General features: G+C 43.7%; 1 protein-coding gene across 1 annotated transcript in view; it reads left to right on the top strand.

Annotated features, from left to right (window-relative positions):
- Positions 1 to 20,040, top strand: part of TESMIN (testis expressed metallothionein like protein) — a 68,398-nt gene that overhangs the window by 35,422 nt on the left and 12,936 nt on the right. Inside the window, exons 7-10 of the mRNA XM_084852271.1 lie at positions 2,913 to 2,989; positions 12,071 to 12,144; positions 16,736 to 16,807; positions 18,603 to 18,705. Of these exons, the coding sequence (XP_084708397.1) occupies positions 2,913 to 2,989; positions 12,071 to 12,144; positions 16,736 to 16,807; positions 18,603 to 18,705 (326 nt within the window). The remainder of the gene's footprint in view (positions 1 to 2,912; positions 2,990 to 12,070; positions 12,145 to 16,735; positions 16,808 to 18,602; positions 18,706 to 20,040) is intronic.

Raw genomic sequence — 20,040 nt, 5'->3', positions numbered from 1 at the left:
CTGTGAGCAGGGTTCCACAAGCAGATTCTCCATGGCAGTAAAAATCACTTCATAGAACATACTTCCCAGTGGGGGTGGGGGTTGGAGTGAATGTCATCTGACTGGCAGGAGATGCTCAACCAATAAGAGAGGCTTCACCCCTCCCCCCTTTCTTCTTTCCCCTGAAAGTCCAGATGTAGGGATGGTGCGAGTGTCCAGTTGGGGCTCGAAGCCTGGCGAGAAGCTACTGGGTCAGCCCCCTAGATGCCAGTTTGCAGACCTGAGCTCTTGCCCAACTCGCTGCGTGCTGAGTCAGGCAAGAGTGCAGGCACCCAGTCCCTCAGCAATCCTGCTACCTATCGCTGAGAAGGGAAGAAGGCAGTGCCACTCCACCTTCTCCCATCCTTGCTAGAGTGGCAGTGGTGCAGGACAGGCTGGTCGTTTTCCATAAGTCTCTTACACACTTACATAAAATGACCACCCTGTCCCTTGATGTTGCTGCTGTAGCAAGGATGGGGGAAGGAGGAGAGGGAGGCGCTGACTTCTTCCCCTCTCGTCCCCATGTCAGCTGGGATGAGGGACAGGCTGGTAATTTTACGTAAGTGTAAGAGCCTTACAGAAAATGACCAGCTTTTCCCTTGCCACCGCTGCTGTAGCAGATGGGGGCGTAGGGAAGAAGGAGGCACATATCCTCTCCGCCCCGCCCCCCGCTACAGTGATCGTGGCTGGTTGTTTTACATAAGTTTCTTACACTTCCATAAAACATCCAGCCTGTCCCTTGCTGCTGCTGCTGCTGCTACTGCTGCTGTAGCAAGGATGGGGGAAGGAGGAGAGGCACTGCCTTCTTCCCCTTTCATCCCCGCTACAGCTATGGTGGTGGCTCCAGCAAGGGACAGGCTGGTTGTTTTATGTAAGTGTAAGAGACTTACAGAAAACGACCAGCTTGTCCCTTGCCGCTGCTGCTGTAGCATTCTCTTCTCTCTCCTGCCCAGCCTTCTACTGTGAAGCCTTCTCTTACACTTACGTAAAATAAGCTGGACTCGATGGCCTTGTAGGCCCCTTCCAACCCTACTACCCTACTATTCTATGAACCAGCCTATCCATCACTGCGGCTGCTACCCGAGGAAGACGGGCGATGGTGGCACCCCAGCGCTCTCGCTACAGGCCAGAGCTAGAGCATGGGAGCTGGTTGCCAAAGCCCTTCTTCCCCACACCCAGCCCTTGACAGCTGGTGCGAGGAAGACAGGCAATGGCAGCACCCCAATGCTCTGGCCCTGCCCTCCTCTAGAGGAGGCCAGGGCAAGAGGCTAGGGGCTGGCCATGTCGAGGACTCAGAAATTAAGCCCTTGTGCACATAAAGCACAAGGGTTTGACTGGAGTCCTTGGCATGGAGAGGAGGGGCGAGTTGGGAGTCTCACTGAGCAGGCCCAAGCTGCACAACTGGGGAGGGCAGCACATCAAGCTCTGCCCGCCCCAGACAGAGATGGGCTAGTCCATCCCTATCCAGATGTACCTGCATTTCAGGAGCAAACCTCACGGAGCACAATGGGAGTTACTACCAAGTAGACACACATGCTTGTGCTGGGAAAGGGGGCAGGAGAACACAAAGACGGAAACCAGCCCCCATTTTAACCTGTAGGACCTCACTGACTGCAATGGGAGTTATTTCTGAGGAGACACTAATGGGTTTGTTGAGGGAATGAGAGCAATAAACACAAAGACAGAAACCAGCCCCCATTGTAACCCACAGAATATCTATAACCAAGCTGTGAAGAACATACTTCCTAAGGCAATGAATCGGAGCCTCGAGATTGCACTTAATCACATTTCAGGAATTGGGCTTTAAAATGTGCCATTTCAATTGAGGAGAATCTCTGTAAGTTCTGATGTGGGCATTCAGAGGGCAAGCCTCATTCAGCACAATGGGAGGAAACACCCCTTGTCCGGGGTCATGGTGAAAGGCACACCCTTGGGCAGGGCTACCATATCTGAGCTAAATGTGGGGGTTGGGGCACACAGCAATTATACCAGGGAGAACCTTGACCTAAGGAAAAAAATCGGACTTTCAGCAGTCTCAGGAAATCTGGTTTTTCCCTGATAAGTTCTGGGGTGGTTGCTGGATGGCCATGACGTCATGTATCCCTAACAATATAGGGATTGCTCAACACGCAGCTGGCTCGGAGTAAACCACTGGTAGAAACACCCCCCTGGATTTCTTTTTAGAAAACATGTTTATCAAGGCAACTTCTAAGAACATGTACATGTTTAAAATGCCCTGAAACAGTTCAACCTGCAACTGCAATATGGTAGTACATTTTAAAAACTTGATTTCAAGACTCAAGGCTGATTGAAGGGCTTTTTGTGTTGGTGTTTTCCTCTCATAGGATCCTTACCTTTCATGTTTGTGTGTGATAAATGGGCACATTTTGGTTTAAGTATATAAATATAAGGAGAAGAGAAATTTCAAAGCCTTTGGCTTGGATCCAGGATTTGCATTCCATGGAGAGAAACAAACAGAACGTGCCTCTGCCTGATTTCTGGAAATCCCCCCTATCTCCCAAACCATTCAGCAGGGTCCCCTGACTCTCTGTGTCACATTTTCAGGGGGCTGGAGTGGCTGCCATGGGGAGGAGGGGGCAGGAATTCTGCTTCCAACAGCCCAGTTTAACATCCCTAAATCTGGATCCAACCTATTATATGCCTATTTCTGATGCAAAAATAAAGCAATTTATTATTGTACCACTGCCTTGGGAGGGCTTCTGACCTCAAAGCCAGCCAAGAAGTATTTTAAATAATACTAAAAATAAAAAAATCAAGCAGATTATTAAATGTGTTCTTCTGAAATATAAGTCTTATTTGTCTGGAAATGTATTTGTTTAAATCTATACACTGCACTAACCTCAATTCAATAAGTATTTTCTATTTCTTATTAGATGCAAATAACTCTGTATCATCTGTACTGGGACAGTTTTTGCCACTTGCAGGTAAACTGAATGTCTGTGCACAAGAGGTAAGTGTTTCTTTTTTCCATCTTCAGGCAAGTGTTTCTAATTCAACAGTCTCACACCATATGATCATGCTTTTGTGCCAAGGGATATTCAAGATATTCTATATATTTTTACCACCCAACCATTCTCAGGTGCCTTGCCTCTTATTTCTGTGTTGTCACTACAGGCCTTCCCTTTTGACCATGCTTTTCCTTTCCATGTTGTGACAATAAGTCACTTTTCCCATACATTAAACTTTAATAGTACTTTACATAGCAGAAAAGTCACAGCTGAGAAAATTGTAAAACTGCTTAACAAATCCTTACATACGCTACAACATCACTACAGCAAAATAAGCAACACCCAGTAGAAGAGGCACAGCCAGAGAACTGAATATGTAATAGCATGAAGGTTTGGGCAGGTAATATGGCAGATCTTGTGTTAAAATATAAACATGAAAAATAATATATTATCAGTATTTAAACGATTGTTCAGGATATATAAACTTACAGTACATGTTCACTGAAAACTCATTGAAAACTTTTCTCAAGCCTTCCATAATTTGTCAGGGAGATTTCCCACTTTTGAGGCTATTTGAGGGGAATTTGGTTAAGTATTTTTTATTTATTTACCTTTTGAATCCAAAACTGCCTGTACTTAAGTTGCACATTTTAGCTTTGACCCTGAAAGCAAGGGTAGCAGGAGATATCAACTCCTTACCAGCATAAAACTGTGCTTGGAGCCACACTGTTACCAATTTTGATAATATTTTGAGGGCAAGTTTAACATCTATCCCAAAGGTTTTTTGAAGGCTAAACTGAAAAACCACCAGATGGCAGCCAATTAAAATTTACTTTGAGCAACAACACAAAATCTGTACAAAATATCTAATGAAACTGAATGCGTTAGTCATGGAGCATTAAATGACACATGGTTTGGTCTATAAATTCGCCTACTGTGATGCTGAGACAATGGAAATTTAGAGTGCAGTTCTACAGGATTGATGCTCAGTAGATGGAGGGCTGCGATCTCAGAGCCCTCCATCTGTCCTAAGTCCTGCTGGAATAGTCAGGTAGGGTGGGAGGAGCAACGATCTCAGAGCCCTCCATCTGTCCTAAGTCCTGCTGGAATAGCCAGGTAGGGTGGGAGGAGCAACGGAGGCTTTTACAGCCTCTCTACCTTCCATTTTAGCATCTTCTGTTAGATTGGCCTCTAAGCCCCTCTAGCTTCCTTACATTGCCGGGGAGGGAGGAGATGGGAACAGAGAGGCTTGTGAGTCTGACAGATCCATGTCATCTTCCCTTCTTGCCCACCAACTGGCCCCTTTTCCTCCCTCCCCATCCATTTCTGAGGTTGCAACACCAACTTCAGAAGAGGAGCCACCACGGAACTTTCTGTGGTGGGGGGAGTGGGAGTGGGGGAGATCCGAGTGGGGATTCATCCCTCCTTAGGTCAGAGCTCTATCTCTACACATATCTAAAAAAAACACAAAAAAGGATATTGTAGAGCTGGGAAAAGTGCAGAAAAGAGCAACTAAAATGATCAAGAGGCTGGAGCAACTCCCCTATGAAGAAAGGTTACAACAGCTGAGATTGTTTAGCTTAGACAAAAAGTGAGTAAGAGGAAAAATAAAGAGATGTACAAAATTATGCAGGGCCTAGAGAAGGTAGATAGGGAGTCATTTTCTCTGCCTCTCATAATACTAGATCCTGGAGACATTTCATGAAGCTGATTGGTGGGAGATTCAGGACAGATAAAAAGAAGTACTTCTTCACACAAGACATCGTTAAACTATGGAATTCAATTCCACAAGATGTAGTGATGACCACTAATTTGGATGGCTTTAAAAGGGGATTGGACAAATTCCTGGAGGAGAAGGCTATCAATGGCAACTAGTCCTGATGGCTATATCCTACCTGCAGTATCAGAGGCAGTATGCACCAGTTACTGGGGAACATGGGAGGGACACTGCTGTTGCACTCATATCCTGCTTGTGCGTTTCCCATGGGCAGTTGGTTGGCCACTGTGTGAACAGAATGCTGGACTAGATGGACCCTTGGTCTGATCCAGCATGGTTCTTCATCTTATATCCTATGGCCCCTGGGACACCCTTGGGATTGCTCACTTTAGAATCCAAAATGGCTGCCAAAATCACTACATCTCAATTAAAACTGAAATATATGCATCATTTTGAAGTCAGAACAGCAATGAAAGGCTTGCAACTATAGAAATAGCATCTGATAATAGAACAACTCTTTATGACTTCCAGTTGTTTTTATATCTGCTTTTGTTTTCGCATTTAAATATTTTAATGAAGATATAGGGCATCTCTACACCAGCCTAAAATCCTGCATTTAATATGGGACTTTCTGCTTCCGTTTTAAATGCAGGATCACAACGACTCCCTTTTTCACCCACTTCCTTTCCCCCCTCCCCTTTCCCCTTCCTTCTCCCTGTATCTGAGTCTTCCATTATAGTTCATTGATCTCGCTCATCTTGCCACTTTTCCTCTTTTCACAGAGGGAACTCAAGCAGAACACAATGGAGTAATTTGATAGCTCATTATCTGCAATCTACTTAAAAATGGAACAAAGGGCATTTAGTGCAGGAGACACCCTGGAGGGTCACGGTGTCATGTAAAGAGCCCGCAAACTTCCATGAAGGAGCAATCTCAATTGCAGGATAAAAGCTCCATGTGAAGAAAGCCATGGTAGTGGCAAAATAATAGGATTCTGTTACAAGTCAGAGATGTTTCTTTCCCAGGAGATTTGATCAAATTTAAACTGGCAAAAGGAAAAATAGGAGATATATTGTGGATATGCAAAAAATGGATGCGAGGAAAGCTACACTTCAAGGGAAAGTCTTTAAATTGCTGTATCTCAACCATTTCCTAGCCAAACTTTTAAAATGTGGCCTCTCAGCCTCAAAACTTGGAAATTTCCCTGACTATTATTTATTAAGGCCTAGATCCAAAGAATTGCATGACTGTTCCATGCACACAAGGGAGCTTTGGAGTTATATGTGTTTGTTTTTTTCCTGTCATTTCTCTGTTCTAACCATATCACCTCTGTCTTTCCTGTTCTCTCATACTGGCTTTTGCCCTGTTTTCAATTACCTCAATTGCCAGATTGTTTCTTAATTCCTTCTGTCCAATCCCCAAATATTTCCCTTTCTATATCCATATTTCTCATTTCTTTCCCTTTCATTCTCTTCCATGCCTCTCTTCTCTCCTCCTAGTGTTCATTCATTCCTTCCCTTTAACTTTCTCCTATTCCTGCCATCCCCTCTTTCTTCCTCTTCTCTGTTGCATCCTTTCTTTTCTCACAGAAACATAAGAATTTGCCTTATACTACATCATATTATTTTTCCATGTAGCCCAGTATTAAGTACTGTGGTTGGCAGCAGCTTTCTGGGGTCTCACACAGGGTCTTTCACATCACCTGCTACCTGATCCTTTTAACTGGTGATGCTAGGGATTAAACTTGGGGCCTTCTGCATATAAAACATGTACTCTGATACTGAGCTATGCCCCCACCGATGGCCCACAGCTGGGTACTCCCAGCAACTGTGTTGGTGGGGAGTTTCAGTCTGTTTCCTGTCTCCTAGCTGAGCAGAGCAGAGGAAGCTGCTCCAGCTAGTCTAGGGGCTATAAAAGCAAGCAAGCTCCCAGACAGCAAGCTATCAGAGCGAGAGAACATGGAGAACAAACAGGAGTTTGGAAGAGGGAGGTCAAGGAGGAGGTCCCTAACAATTTTTTTTAACTTCTTTTTCTCATAACACAGACTTCCATACCAGTGGGGCTCTGTTGTTAACCTCCAGTGAATAGAGGACAAGGCACAGGCTATCCCAGTATAATCAGAAAGCTAGAAACATAAAGGGAATAGAGACTATGGAAGGAAAAGACTCTCCAGTGGTGGTGACCTGCAACTTGTGTGCAATGTTTGTTTTCTTGCCTGAGATCAACATGGCCTACATGTGCAACAAGTGCAAGTTCATTACACTTGGAAGAAAAAGTAAGAGGACTGGAGTGGCAAGTGTCAACCCTCCAGGGAATAGAAGAGAAGATAAAGAGTTCTTAGACAGGACGATGGAACTACAGCAGCAAAGTGAAGAACAGAAGCCAGAAGAGCAACAGCAAACTGAGGCAGAAGTGGAAAATGCTGAGGTGAGGAAAAATGAAGTAGAGGATACTCCTTGGAAAAGGGTGACAGGAGCAGAAGAACTAGAAGCTGCTCTGCATCAGTGGAAGCAGCAGAACTATGGAACTGTTTTCAGGTACTTGAAGATGAGACTGGAAGACTGGAAGAATTACAGGGGACCCCACATGAGAGCGAGCAAGAGGCTGAAGGTCAGTCAAGCAGAGGCGATGAAACCCAAGCCTACAAGAAGAGAAGAGTACTAGTAGTGGGAGGCTCCTTACTGCATGGGATTGAAACCCAAGTATGTCGCAAAGACCCATGGACTCGCCAGGTATGCTGTGTCCCAGGAGGACAGATTAGAGACGTGACTGAAGGATTGCCTACACTCATAAAGCCCACTGACAGGTATCCCTTTCTTCTCATCCATGTGGGAACAAATGGTACCGCCAAACGGAGCTACGAAGAAATAATGTCAGACTTTGAAGCTTTGGGAAGGAAACTCAAGAACTTTGGGGCCCAGATAGTTTTCTCATCCATCCTTCCAGTAGTTAGAAGAGGGATAGAAAGGGAAAGAAAAATACTCCGGGTGAATGACTGGCTACAAAGGTGGTGCCGATGCGAGAGATTTGGATCCTGGGACCACGGGTTATACTTCCTGGAAGATGGATTGTTGGCAAGGGATGGGTTGGACCTCACAAGGGCTGGGAAGAATGTGTTTGGCCACAGCATGAAGAACTTCATCAGGAGGGCTTTAAACTGAATCCTACGGGGGAGGGAGACGTAATGTTGGTATGGACGAAGGCTCATGCACCACAGTGGACAGAACAGCTCTAATAACGCCCAATAATAGTCTTCAAAAACATGTAGGAAGAAAGCCAGACTATAAAGGACATGGTCTTCGATGTCTATATACTAATGCCGAGAGTATGGGAAATAAACTAAACAAACTTGAGCTCTTAATATGGGAGGGAAATTATGACTCGATAGGTGTAACTGAAACTTGGTGGGATGACTCCCGTGACTGGAATACTGCAATTGAAGGATATAGCTTGTTCAAAAAGAACAGAGGGAACAGAAAGGGAGGTGGAGTTGCACTGCACAGAAATACAGGAGGATCCATCTCTGCACAGAAATACAGGAGGATGAGCTTGGTAACCCCATCGAGAGCATCTGGGTTAAAATAAATGGAGCAAAGAATAAAAGGAACATGGTGGTCAGAGAGTACTACCGGCTACCCAATCAAGGAGAAGATGATGAAACTTCTGAAAAGCAAATTGCCAGTGTTTCAAGGAAGTATGATGTAGTAGCAAAGGGGAACTTCAATTTCCCCAATATTGGTTGGGAGACAAATTCTGCAAAACATGGTCCCTCTAAGAAATTCCTCACTTGTGTTGCTGATAACTTCGTCCTACAGAAAGTGGAGGAAGGAACTAGAGGAAGAGCTATCTTTGACTTGATCCTAACCAACAGGGATGACGTAGTGGATAAAGTAGCAGTTAAGGGAACTCTGGGGGAAAGTGACCACGTTATACTTGAGTACTTGGTTCTAAAGGAAGCAAAAGCCAAGTGTAGCCATACACGTACCCTGGATTTTAGGAAATCCAGTTTTAATAAACTCAGAACAATGATAAGTAAGGTCCCATGACAAGTGACTCTAATGAGAAAAGGATTCCAAGATGGGTGGCAGTTTTTAAAAAAGGAAATTCTCAAGGCACAATTACAAACAATTCCAACAAGAAGAAAGGGTGGAAGACAACAGAAGAAGCCAATGTGGCTTCACAAAAAGCTTAGGGATGACCTGAAAACAAAAAAGGACACATAGAGAAAGTGGAAGGAAGGCCAAGCTACAAAGGAAGAGTCCAGGCAGGTAGCACAGAATTGCAGGGATGGTGTCAGGAAGGCTAAAGCTGGGAATGACCTAAGGTTAGCAAGGGATGCTAAAAGCAACAAAAAGGCTTTCTTCAGATACGGGCATAGTGAAAGATTGTGGAAAGAAATGGTGGTTCAACTATTAAATAAGGATGGCAAAATGCTAACAGATGACAAAGAAAAGGCAGAAGTGCTCAATTCCTACTTCGGCTCAGTCTTCTCCCTAAAGAGGGTCTATGACCCCCCTGGTGTGGGCAAAGTTCAGGCTGAAAGGGCAGGATTGCAGCTTGAGATTGATAGGCATATGGTCAAGGCACATCTAATTACTTTGAATGAGTTCAAATCTCCAGGGCCAGATGAACTGCATCCAAGAGTAATAAAGGAACTGGCAGAAGAATTCTCAGAGCCACTGTCTATTCTCTTTGAGAAATCATGGAGGACGGGGGAAGTGCCAGATGACTGGAGGAGGGCTAATATTGTCCCTATCTTCAAAAAAGGCAAAAAGGAGGAACCTGGGAACTACAGACCAGTCAGTCTGACATCAATCCCTGGGAAAATTCTGGAGCAGATTATAAAGCAATCCATCTATAAGCACCTTGAAAACAATGCAGTGATTACTTGAGGCTGACATGGATTTGTCAAGAACAAATCCTGCCAGATTAATCTGATCTCATTTTTTGATCAGGTAACCTCCCTTGTGGACTGTGGGAATGCTGTGGACATAATATACCTCGACTTCAGCAAAGCTTTCAACAAAGTGGCCCGTGATATCCTGATGAGCAAACTAGCTAAAAGTGGGCTAGATGAAACAACTATCAGGTAGATCCACAGTTGGCTACAGAATCAGACTCAAAGAGTACTTATCAAGTACTTATAAGCAGGGTACCGCAGGGCTCAGTCTCAGGCCCAGTGCACGTCAACATTTTCATTAATGACTTGGATGAGGAGGTGCAGGGAATGCTTATCAGATTTGCAGGTGACACAAAATTGGGCGGGATAGCTAATACTTTGGAAGACAGAAACAAAATTCAAAATGATCTTGATAGGCTGGAGTGCTGGGTAGAAAACAACAGAATGAATTTGAACAGGTATGAATGCCAAGTTCTGCACCTAGGAAAAAGAAACTAAATGCACAGTTATAAGATGGGGGATACTTGGCTCAACAATACTGCAAGCGAAAAGGATCTTGGAATTGTTGTCGATCACAAGCTGAATATGAGCCAGCAATGTGATGCGGCTGCAAAAAAGGCAAATGCTATTTTGTACTGCATTAATAGAGGTATAGGTTCCAAATCATGTGAAGTACTAGTTTCCCTCTACTCAGCTCTGGTTAGGCCTCATCTGGGGCACTGTGTCCAGTTTTTGGCACCACACTTTGAGAAGGATGCAGACAAACTGCAAACAGGAGAGGGTTCAGAGGAGGGCAACGAAGATGATCAGGGGACTGGAAACAAAGCCCTATGAGGAGAGACTGAAGGAACTGAGCATGTTTAGCCTTGAGAAGAGAAGACTGAGGGGAGATACGATAGCAGTCTTCAACTACTCGAAAGTTTGTCACAGAGAGGAAGGCCAGGATCTCTTCTCAGTCATCCCAGAGTGCAGGACACAGAATAATGGGCTCAAGTTCCTGGAAGCCAGATTCCAGCTGAACATCAGGAAAAACGTATGGACTGTCAGAGCAATATGACAATGGAACCAATTACCTAGGGAGGTGGTGGGCTCTCCCACACTGGAGGCATTCAAGATGAGTCTGGACAGTCAGGGATGCTTTGACTTTGATTCCTGCATTGAGCAGGGGGTTGGACTCGATGGTCTTGAAGGCCCCTTCCAGCCCTACTATTCTATGATTCTATGATCCTTCTCCTTGATTACATTAGTCTCCATCTTTTATCTCTTCATTTCCTTGTTCTTTTTCTGTGGCCCTGCCCTCTTCTTCTTGCCTTCCAGCTTCTTTCATCCCTTCAGTTTTCCTCTCTTCTTTTATTCATATCGCTCTAGTCTTTACCCCATTCTCTTCTCCCTATTATCTTCCTAATTCCTCTTGTTTTAATCCTTTTCTGTAACCCCCTTTCCCATTTCTTCATAATTCACTCATTTTTTACCTATAGCATACATATCATTATAGATGAGGCTTTTATCACACCATCACAGAATTCTATGGGGCTCTTTTTTCTTTGATGAGGAAAAAAAGACAGAAAAGGGAAAGGGAAAAAGAGACTATGAGTTTTTCTACATGAGGATTTTATTGTGCACTTGTGACCGGTCACTCACCGTTTTTTGCAGGCCCTTTACACAACATTGTCAACCTACAGGGCCCCTCCTATCCCTTCTGGCCGTTATAGCAGTTTAATTATCTACGGGGAAATGCAATATGAGACTTCAAAGTGCACTCTGTGGTGAATTTCTGGAGTCACACTATAGTGCAGCACCATCTGGTGGCTGTATAATGAAACATATAGAACTTGCCCAGAAAGAAAGAAAAACAGATGAAACCAGGTGAAAAGGAGTTGATCTTAATCTCATAAGGAATCCAGAAGTAGAAGCCCTGGTAAGGGTGTGGGATTTTAGCCTGGTGTAGAAATGCTCTATGCCTTCAGTTAGTAGCACTAGAAACCCTCCATCTGGAACTGGAAGCACCATCTATCCCAGCTATACTTGCCACATAGCCTTCCCATCCTTCCCCTTCTAATCTAATTCTCCCTCCTTCTTCTACAGTTACTGTTCTTCCGTCCTTGCACTTTTTCATTCCCCTGGCCCTTCCCCAAACATTTAGTGCTGAAGGGCACCCACTGATTGTCTTTTGCTTGTGGAGGGATGTGCTCAAAACTCGAGCTGGCCCTAATCAGCAACATTAAAACATTGTGATAGTATTTAGTAATATTAATACAGCAAATTGTACTATAGACTGAAGGCAAAGTCCCAAAATATAAAAAGTTTCTAAAGTGTACTTGTTCCTGCGTTTTTTAAAATATGATTTATGAATAATTAAATCTCTGATAATTATGTAATTTTATATATTTTTTTCTTTTTAATGTAAACGTTGTATAAAAATAGCAATCTAATACAAATTGAACTTCTGGTTTTTATTTTGAGCAGCTTGATAATGGATCCATGCATACGTGCCATTCAGATCCAAATCTTCAGGAACCAACAAAACTGACTTTAGTTGGGTAAGGAAAGTAAAAACAAAAAAACCTGATATTAGTTTCAGACATGGCTATTTATAGTTATCTCCACAATATTGAAAAGTTCATATAAAAATGTTTTTTACAATGGTTTTCAACAAAACAAAGAATTTTGACATCTTAGTTTTTTGTTTTTGTTTTTTTGTTTTTTTAATGACTACAATTAGATCCCACTTTATGATTCCACTTTATTTCAGTAATGTGAATAAGAGGTCATAACTTTAACATTATACAGTATAAACTTTTATTCATGTTAGAGATACATTCAGTTACTGGTCCAAAGGAAAATGCATACTAGGTATAGTATATATAGTGTGAAAAATGGGAAATGAAGTAGGAAATAAATATATTGCCTTGGATCCTAAGATAAGTTAATTTAAGGAAGGAAAGTTTCTCATCCCCCCTTCCCACCCTGCAGCTACCTGCAAACCCCCTCTCCACAGCCTCTCTGGAGGGTTGGATGACCTTCTGAACAATATAGGATGGGGCACAGTGGATTGCTGAGGGAAGGAGGGGACAGGAACTTCTTTACATTAACATATCTTAGGATCCAAAGGTGCTTTCAGATAAAGGGCTGTTAGTGCCACCAATTAGAAGGCATTGTACAACTATTTTTTTTTCTCCTTAGCGGATTTTCTGAGCTAAGAAAAAAGACAGAAGCAGTGGTGGGAAAATAGGGGAGTGGAAGGCAATGATGTCTGAACCACCCGTAAGATTCTGTAAAATACAGTTAGGGCCAGAAATATTGGAACATGGAAAACTGTTTTGGCAGTTGGCCTCTGTACACCACCAAACTGAAGTTGAAAGGAAACACACCCAGATGGGAGTGAAGTCAGGACTTTCAGCTGTAATTCAAGGGGTTTGACAAAAGTGGGGCACTACCCTTTCAGGAAGGACAGCCAGTGGCATACGCACCCCCCCATTGTTGGTGGCTCATAAGTAATGGAACAAACCAACATCATTTCAAACTTAAGGATTGCCTTTAATAACTGGATGAAAATCCTTTGCAGTCAATGACTGCCTGAAGTCTGGAACCCATGGACATGACCAAATGCTGAGTTTCCTCCCCTCGAGATGCTTTGCCAGGCCTTTACTGCAGCTGCCTTCAGCTGCTGCTTGTTTGTGGGTCTTTCTGCCTTCAGTCTTGTCTTCAGTAAGTGAAAAGCATGCTCTATTGGGTGGAGATCAGGTGACTGCCTTGGCCATTGAAGAACATCCCACTACTTTGCCTTGAGAAACTCTTGGGTAGCTTTTGCTGTATGTTTTGGGTCATTATCCACATGCAATATGAAGCGGCGTCCTATCAGTTTGGCAGCATTCGGCTGAATCTGAGCAGAAAGTATAGCCCTATACACTTCAGAATTCATCCTGCTGCTTTTATCAGCAGTCAGGTCATCAATAAACACCAGTGACCTGGTTCCATTGGCAGCCATACATGCCCATGCCATAACACTGCCTCCACCCTGTTTGACAGATGATGTGGTATGCTTTGGATCATGAGCTGTTCCTTTCCTTCTCCATACTTTTCCCATCATTCTGGTACAAGTTAATCTTGGTTTCATCAGTCCAAAGAATCTTATTCCAGAACTGGGCAGGCCTTTTTAGGTGTTTGCTGGCAAAGGCTAATCTGGCCTTTCTGTTCTTGAGCGTTACCAGTGGTTTGCACCTTGTTGTGAGGGCTCTGTATTTACATTCATAAAGCCGTCTCTTGACTGTAGATGTTGACAATGACATGCCTACCTCCTCAAGAGCGTTCTTGACCTGGCTAGATATTGTGAAAGGGTTCCTCTTCACCGTGAGCAGAATTCTGCGGTCAACCACTTTAGTTGTCTTCCATGGTCTTCCAGGCCTTTTGCTGCTGCTGAGCTTGCCAGTTAATTCCTTCTTTTTCAGGATGTTCCAAACTGTTGTGTTGGCCACTCCCACTGTTTTTGCTATCTCTCTGATGGGTTTATTTTGTTTCCTCAGCCTAATGATGGCCTCCTTCACTCGCATGGACACCTCTTTGGACCTCATGTTGGGAGTTCCAGGGAACAGCTACCAAATGAAAATGTAACACTCAGAACCACCTCCAGGCCTTTTCTCTGCTTGATTGGTCATGGGGTACCCAGGAAACAGGCCACACCTGGCCATGCAGCTGCTTGTCAGCCATTCGTTCCATTACTTATGAGCCACCAATGATGGGGATGTGTGTATGCCACTGGCTGTACTTCCTGAATGGTTAGTGCCCCACTTTTGTCACACCCCTTGAATTACAGCTGAAAGTCCTGACTTCACTCCCATCTGGGTGTGTTTCCTTTCAACTTCAGTTTGGTGGTGTACAGAGGCCAACTGCCAAAACAGTTATCCTTGTTCCAATATTTCTGGCCCTGACTGTAGGTGACAGCATGATAAAAGCTTCATCTGGAAATGCCCCCAGCCATTGTTCACCACTCTATACAATAATATATTGAAAGGTTTTTGGTCTGAGTTTCATTATCTTGGCAGTAAGAGAGCTGGGACCTGTCTTCATAGAGGATTTGCTGTGAATTGGGAGACTTTTGACTTCGCTCGCGGCACATAACCTCATGGTCAGTCTGCAGCCTCCTCGCAGATTACCAGCAGAAAAAACAGATTTTTGCAGACTACTTTTAGTCCATTTTAATTCTTTAATTCAGCTCACCTCTTTTTCAAATGCTGTGTGCCCCAATCCTCCGCATTAACTTCAGCATGATAGTCCTGCCCAGGAGTGTGTCTTTCACCTGGCTGTGACCTCGGTGACCTGGGTCAATGGGTGTTTCCCCTCCCTCTTTTCCCCCCAATTTTTCTGCCATTTTGCAGCTGAGCACAGCAGAGTTCAGAACTACATGTAGGTATGTAGTTTCTCCTTGTACCTCACACTACTTTACTTTGCTCTGATCACTGTAGATTATTCTTCTTTTCCTCTAGAGAGAGGAAGTGATGGAAAATGTATGAAGTATTGGCAAAGTCTTGATTCTCACCCAGATAAGCAAATACAGGGGTAAATATCTCCAGCCAGTCACGATGTCACCAAAGCGACGTAGAGCTTTCGCGCAGTAAAGTACTCCCGGGGATGCATTACAGCAAGATCCCACATTTAGGATTGGAAAAGCAGACTGATTAACAGCTTGCATTTCCCATTCATAAATGTAGGATCTCACTTTTATGCTCCGTCGTAATTGAAGAGTGATGGGTTTAGACGCTGTAATTGTCCCCTTCAGTTATCCCTTTCTCACTCTGGAGTGCTCACCCCAGACTCAGCCCCGATGCATCAGAAAGACAGAATCACCATAGTGAACACGTGTAGCACACATTAACCACTACACAGCAACTACTGCTTACATTCACGGCATCGACTGAGCGAAATAGCACTTTTGCACATTAGTTGTAATGCGCTATCTCAGTAGGTCAATCTTGCAAGATTTAAGCCCTGAAGTCCTGCTGGCTTTTCTGCAAGGGAAAACATGCTTCTGGCACTGTATTGTACTGTACTGTACTGTATTGTATTGTATCATTATAGATACTGGTGGGGTATGGGCCATTGGATACATATTCAGCATTGCCTTCAGGAAGTAGAGGGGGCAGGACAAGGCAAAAGAGTGGGGTGGGACAAGACTCTCAGAATGATGACATGCATCGGGACTGCTGGAACTCCTCTCAAGCCATCCCAAAATAATGCAAATTAGAGTGTCGTGTGACCTGTGGAAGCCCCAGGCTGTGGGGTGGGATTGTCTGCTTCTTTCAGCACAATGTGTCCCCTTATGGAGCAATGCCAAATTCCTTAAAAAGTGCAGAAAAATGGAAAGCAATGTCAAAGCATTGCTGTGAAGACCCCCCACCCCACCCCACCCCCGGAGACATGGATAACAAAAGGAACATCTATAGATAAAGATGGAAGAAATAATAGCGGGGAGTTCTTTTTTTTCACTATCCCACCAGTATGTGGGTGTCAACTCTCTAACATGTACTATCCCATAAATTTTCAATATAGGTCCTGTTCAGATGCACATTGGGGAAGGGTGGTTAGGCTAACCATGGCGCATGGCGGTTACCGCTAACCACTGCAAGTGCTACTGCCACACGTGCAGGTAACCATGTTCTGCAACATGGTTAGACTAATTCTCTAACCACCCTCCCTCCCACAGGAACCTGCAGTTCTCCAGCAGCAATGCATCCCAGTGGCCTCTGCACTGTCAGACATTGTGGAGCTGTCAGCCATTTTGGTGCTTGGTGGTGTTGGCCATTTTGGTGCTTGGCAGCTACTACTTCTCTGGCTTCTCTTACCACAGAGCTCTATGGCAGCTGTCAATTAACCATGGAGGCTGTTCAGACATCATGCTAAGCTATGGTAGAGCCCACTAACCATCTTGCAGCAAGTGGTTAGTCAACATGGTTAGTCCATGGTTAGTAAACCACCATGGTTGGGACAGACACATGTTCAGACATCACACTAAGCCAACATGGTTAGCTCAAAATTCCTAACCATCATCGCTTAGCGTGATGTCTGAACAGGGGCTTTTTTTTTCAGATGTACCATCCAAACATCTGTTTTATTTTTTTATTTGCAATCATTTAGGATACCTTGTAGTTCCTGGGATACAAAGTCAAAAAAGCCATGCAACTGCACTAAGTCACAGTGCCTCAAATTGTAAGTAAATGAAATGTCAGTGAAATAACCACTCAGATATTACAACTCCAAATGTAATTCATTCATTTCTATCATATAATACCTAGGGATGGGCGGATTTCCTACCAGCTGGTCCGGGTGGGAATCCACCCTGTCCCTTCCCCCGGAATCCTCAGGAGCCAGCTCCTCATCACTGGCGATATGGCTGGCCACCATTGCTGTGCCGTATCGCTGGTTGAGTGAGGGCCATTTACGGCTGCATTTAGGTTAATCTAACAGCTTTATGGCCGCAAATGGCATCCACTACACCATTTGCGTCCGGAGTTAGCCCTCACTCAGCCAGCGATATGGCATGGCAATGGCGGCTGGCTGTATCGCCAGCTATGCGGAGCTGGTGGCCAGCTCCATGGGATCACCGCACAGAGGAGCCAGCTCACACTGGATTCTGGAGGGAGGCGGAGGTAAGTGCAGAGGTAAGTGCTCCGTTCCGCCATGGACTCTGGAGGCCTTTAGAATCAGGCCTCATTGGGGTCCGTGGCAGAATTCTTCGCCATCCCTAATAATACCAAATATATTAGGCTGAAGCTATTGTAAGTCTGTCAAAATTCCATTTGTTACAACAGCTTTGCATGTACATTTGCCACATCTGAAGCTGCACAATGTTTGGCACCATATCTGAAAGGTACACTTGTAGGCTGAATCTACACACAGCAGTTATACCGTTATCATACCGTTATCATAACTATTGGTGCCCATTGGTGTCATGTGTACCAAGTTATGATAAAGATATGATAATGGTATAACTGCTATGTGTAGATTCAGCCGTAGTAACATGTTGAAAGACAACATACTACAAAAAGAGGTGCCATAACAAAATGTGGATCTCTAGTAGTTTATGTTTCTCAGTACATATGTGAAAAGAAGGGACCCTGGGCCATTATTTTTCCCAACTTCCTTCCTTCCAACATTGTAATAGTGAAAATAGTCTTGCATATTGTTTTTATCTGTCAAATATATGTTGAAACTATATAAGTCTCTGCTTATTTGACATTCATTAATTTCTCTGTCTCCTTTCTCTCTTCCCATCTCTCTTTCGCTCTCTTTACCAAGGATCTTCAGTGTAAGGCTCACAGGAAGTATTGAAATATAGCATACGAAGCTTATATAATAACTTTTGCATTATATAAGATATAAAATACTGGAAAACAGTAGCAAGATCTATCTCCAGTACAGCTACCTGTGTGGGAGATGAACTCCATAACATATTATTGTGTCTTATGGACAGCTTCCCACCCCATAGCTCCTGGGGATACATATTGGCTATTATTTGGAACGAGAGGCCATTCTGCACCTCCCATAGAAGAATCCCGTAGCACAGTTCTTCCCAGGCCCAGATGTGCTGGTTGCTATTACTAAATAGAAATATACATGGAGCACTGATTTAGGCCAAAAGGTAGGTAGAAAATATATAGTGGAGAAAACTATGGAAAATTGACCCATCCTCCATCAATACAACCATATCAAAAGCATATTTTCAAATGCTTACAGGGTTATATACAGTCCTGCTACATATGAAGTTTGTATCCAAGAGCTAATTAGCAGGAATTGTGGTTTGCTGGAAGTGTATATGTGGTGGCAGTCTTCAGAACTCCCACCTTTTGGGAGATACATTGTAATACACATAAATGAAGTCATAGTCTCACAGATACCGACATGATCCAACATTAGTGCTTCTCAACCTAGTAGATAAAAATGAATGATGCCTGAAAATGATGCACTGTAAATATATGTCATATGTTGCCTTTGTTAAACACAGATACTGTGATTGTTTTGCCAATGGTGATTTCTGCAGTAACTGCAATTGCAATAATTGTTATAACAACCCACAACATGAAATAGAACGTTTTAAGGCAATTAAGGTAATACAAGTATGTTCTATTTTCTACTTTCTACATGCAAAATATATTGCTTATTCTTTTCTTTAGTTTTGTTAGGCTGCTCTGTTATTTTAAAAGGATGCATATGTTGTTGCCAATCATTTCCTTATCCTTTAATCCAAAAAATAAAATCAAAATGGTTAAACATATTCATTCACTTTTTAAGACAGAGTCTTTTAAAACTGTTCTATATTGGGCCAGACTAAATAGTCCACAGAAGTTTCTAACAGAAAAAAAGAAGAATCCAGCCAACTGCTGTTTACAAAATCATCTCTGTTTGGTCTCCTGGAGGCAATTCCTAGTCACCATAGATGACATGGTGATTAGCTGTTCACAAGCTAATCATGCTCAAAGCCAACATGGATTTGTCAAGAACAAATCCTGCCAGACTAATCTGATCTCATTTTTTGATCAGGCAACCTCCCTTGTGGAATGTGGGAATGCTGTGGACATAGAAGAGATAGATTCATAGAATAGTAGGGTTGGAAGGGGCCTACAAGGCCATCGAGTCCAACCCCCTACTCAATGCAGGAATCCAAGTCAGAGCATCCCTGACAAATGGCTGTCCAGCCTCATCTTGAAGGCCTCCAGTGTGGGAGAGCCCACCACCTCCCCAGGTAATTGGTTCCATTGTCGTATTGCTCTGACAGTCAGGAAGTTTTTCCTGATGTTCAGCTGGAATCTGGCTTCCTGTAACTTGAGCCCATTATTCCGTGTCCTGCACTCTGGGATGATCAAGAAGAGATCCTGGCCTTCTTCTCTGTGACAACCTTTCAAGTACTTGAAAAGTGCTATCATATCTCCCCTCAGTCTTCTCTTCTCAAGGCTAAACATGCCCAGTTCTTTCAGCCTCTCCTCGTAGGGCTTTGTTTCCAGTCCCCTGATCATCTTTGTTGCCCTCCTCTGAACCCTCCCCAGTTTGTCTGCATCCTTCTTAAAGTGTGGTGCCCAGAACTGGACATAGTACTCCAGATGAGGCCTAACCAGTGCTGAGTAGAGGGGAACTAGTACTTCCCGGGATTTGGAAGCGATGCTTCTATGAATGCAGCCCAAAATAGCATTTGCCTTTTTTGCAGCCACATCACATTGTTGGCTCACATTCAGCTTGTGATCGACAACAATTCCAAGATCCTTCTCGCTTGTAGTATGGTTGAGCCATGTATCCCCCATCTTGTAACTGTGCATTTGGTTTCTTTTTCCTAGGTGCAGAACTTGGCATTTGTCCCTATTAAATGTCATTCTGTTGTTTTCTGCCCAGCGCTCCAGTCTATCCAGATCACTTTGAATTTTGTTTCTGTCTTCCAAAGTATTAGCTAT

Source organism: Heloderma suspectum, chromosome 1 (genome assembly GCF_057233095.1).
Source record: "Heloderma suspectum isolate Gila_16-S chromosome 1, 16-S_ref, whole genome shotgun sequence".
Classification (NCBI taxonomy): Eukaryota; Metazoa; Chordata; class Lepidosauria; order Squamata; family Helodermatidae; genus Heloderma; species Heloderma suspectum.
The sequence above is the reverse complement of the archived record's forward strand: the minus strand, read 5'-3'. Positions and strand labels throughout refer to the sequence as shown.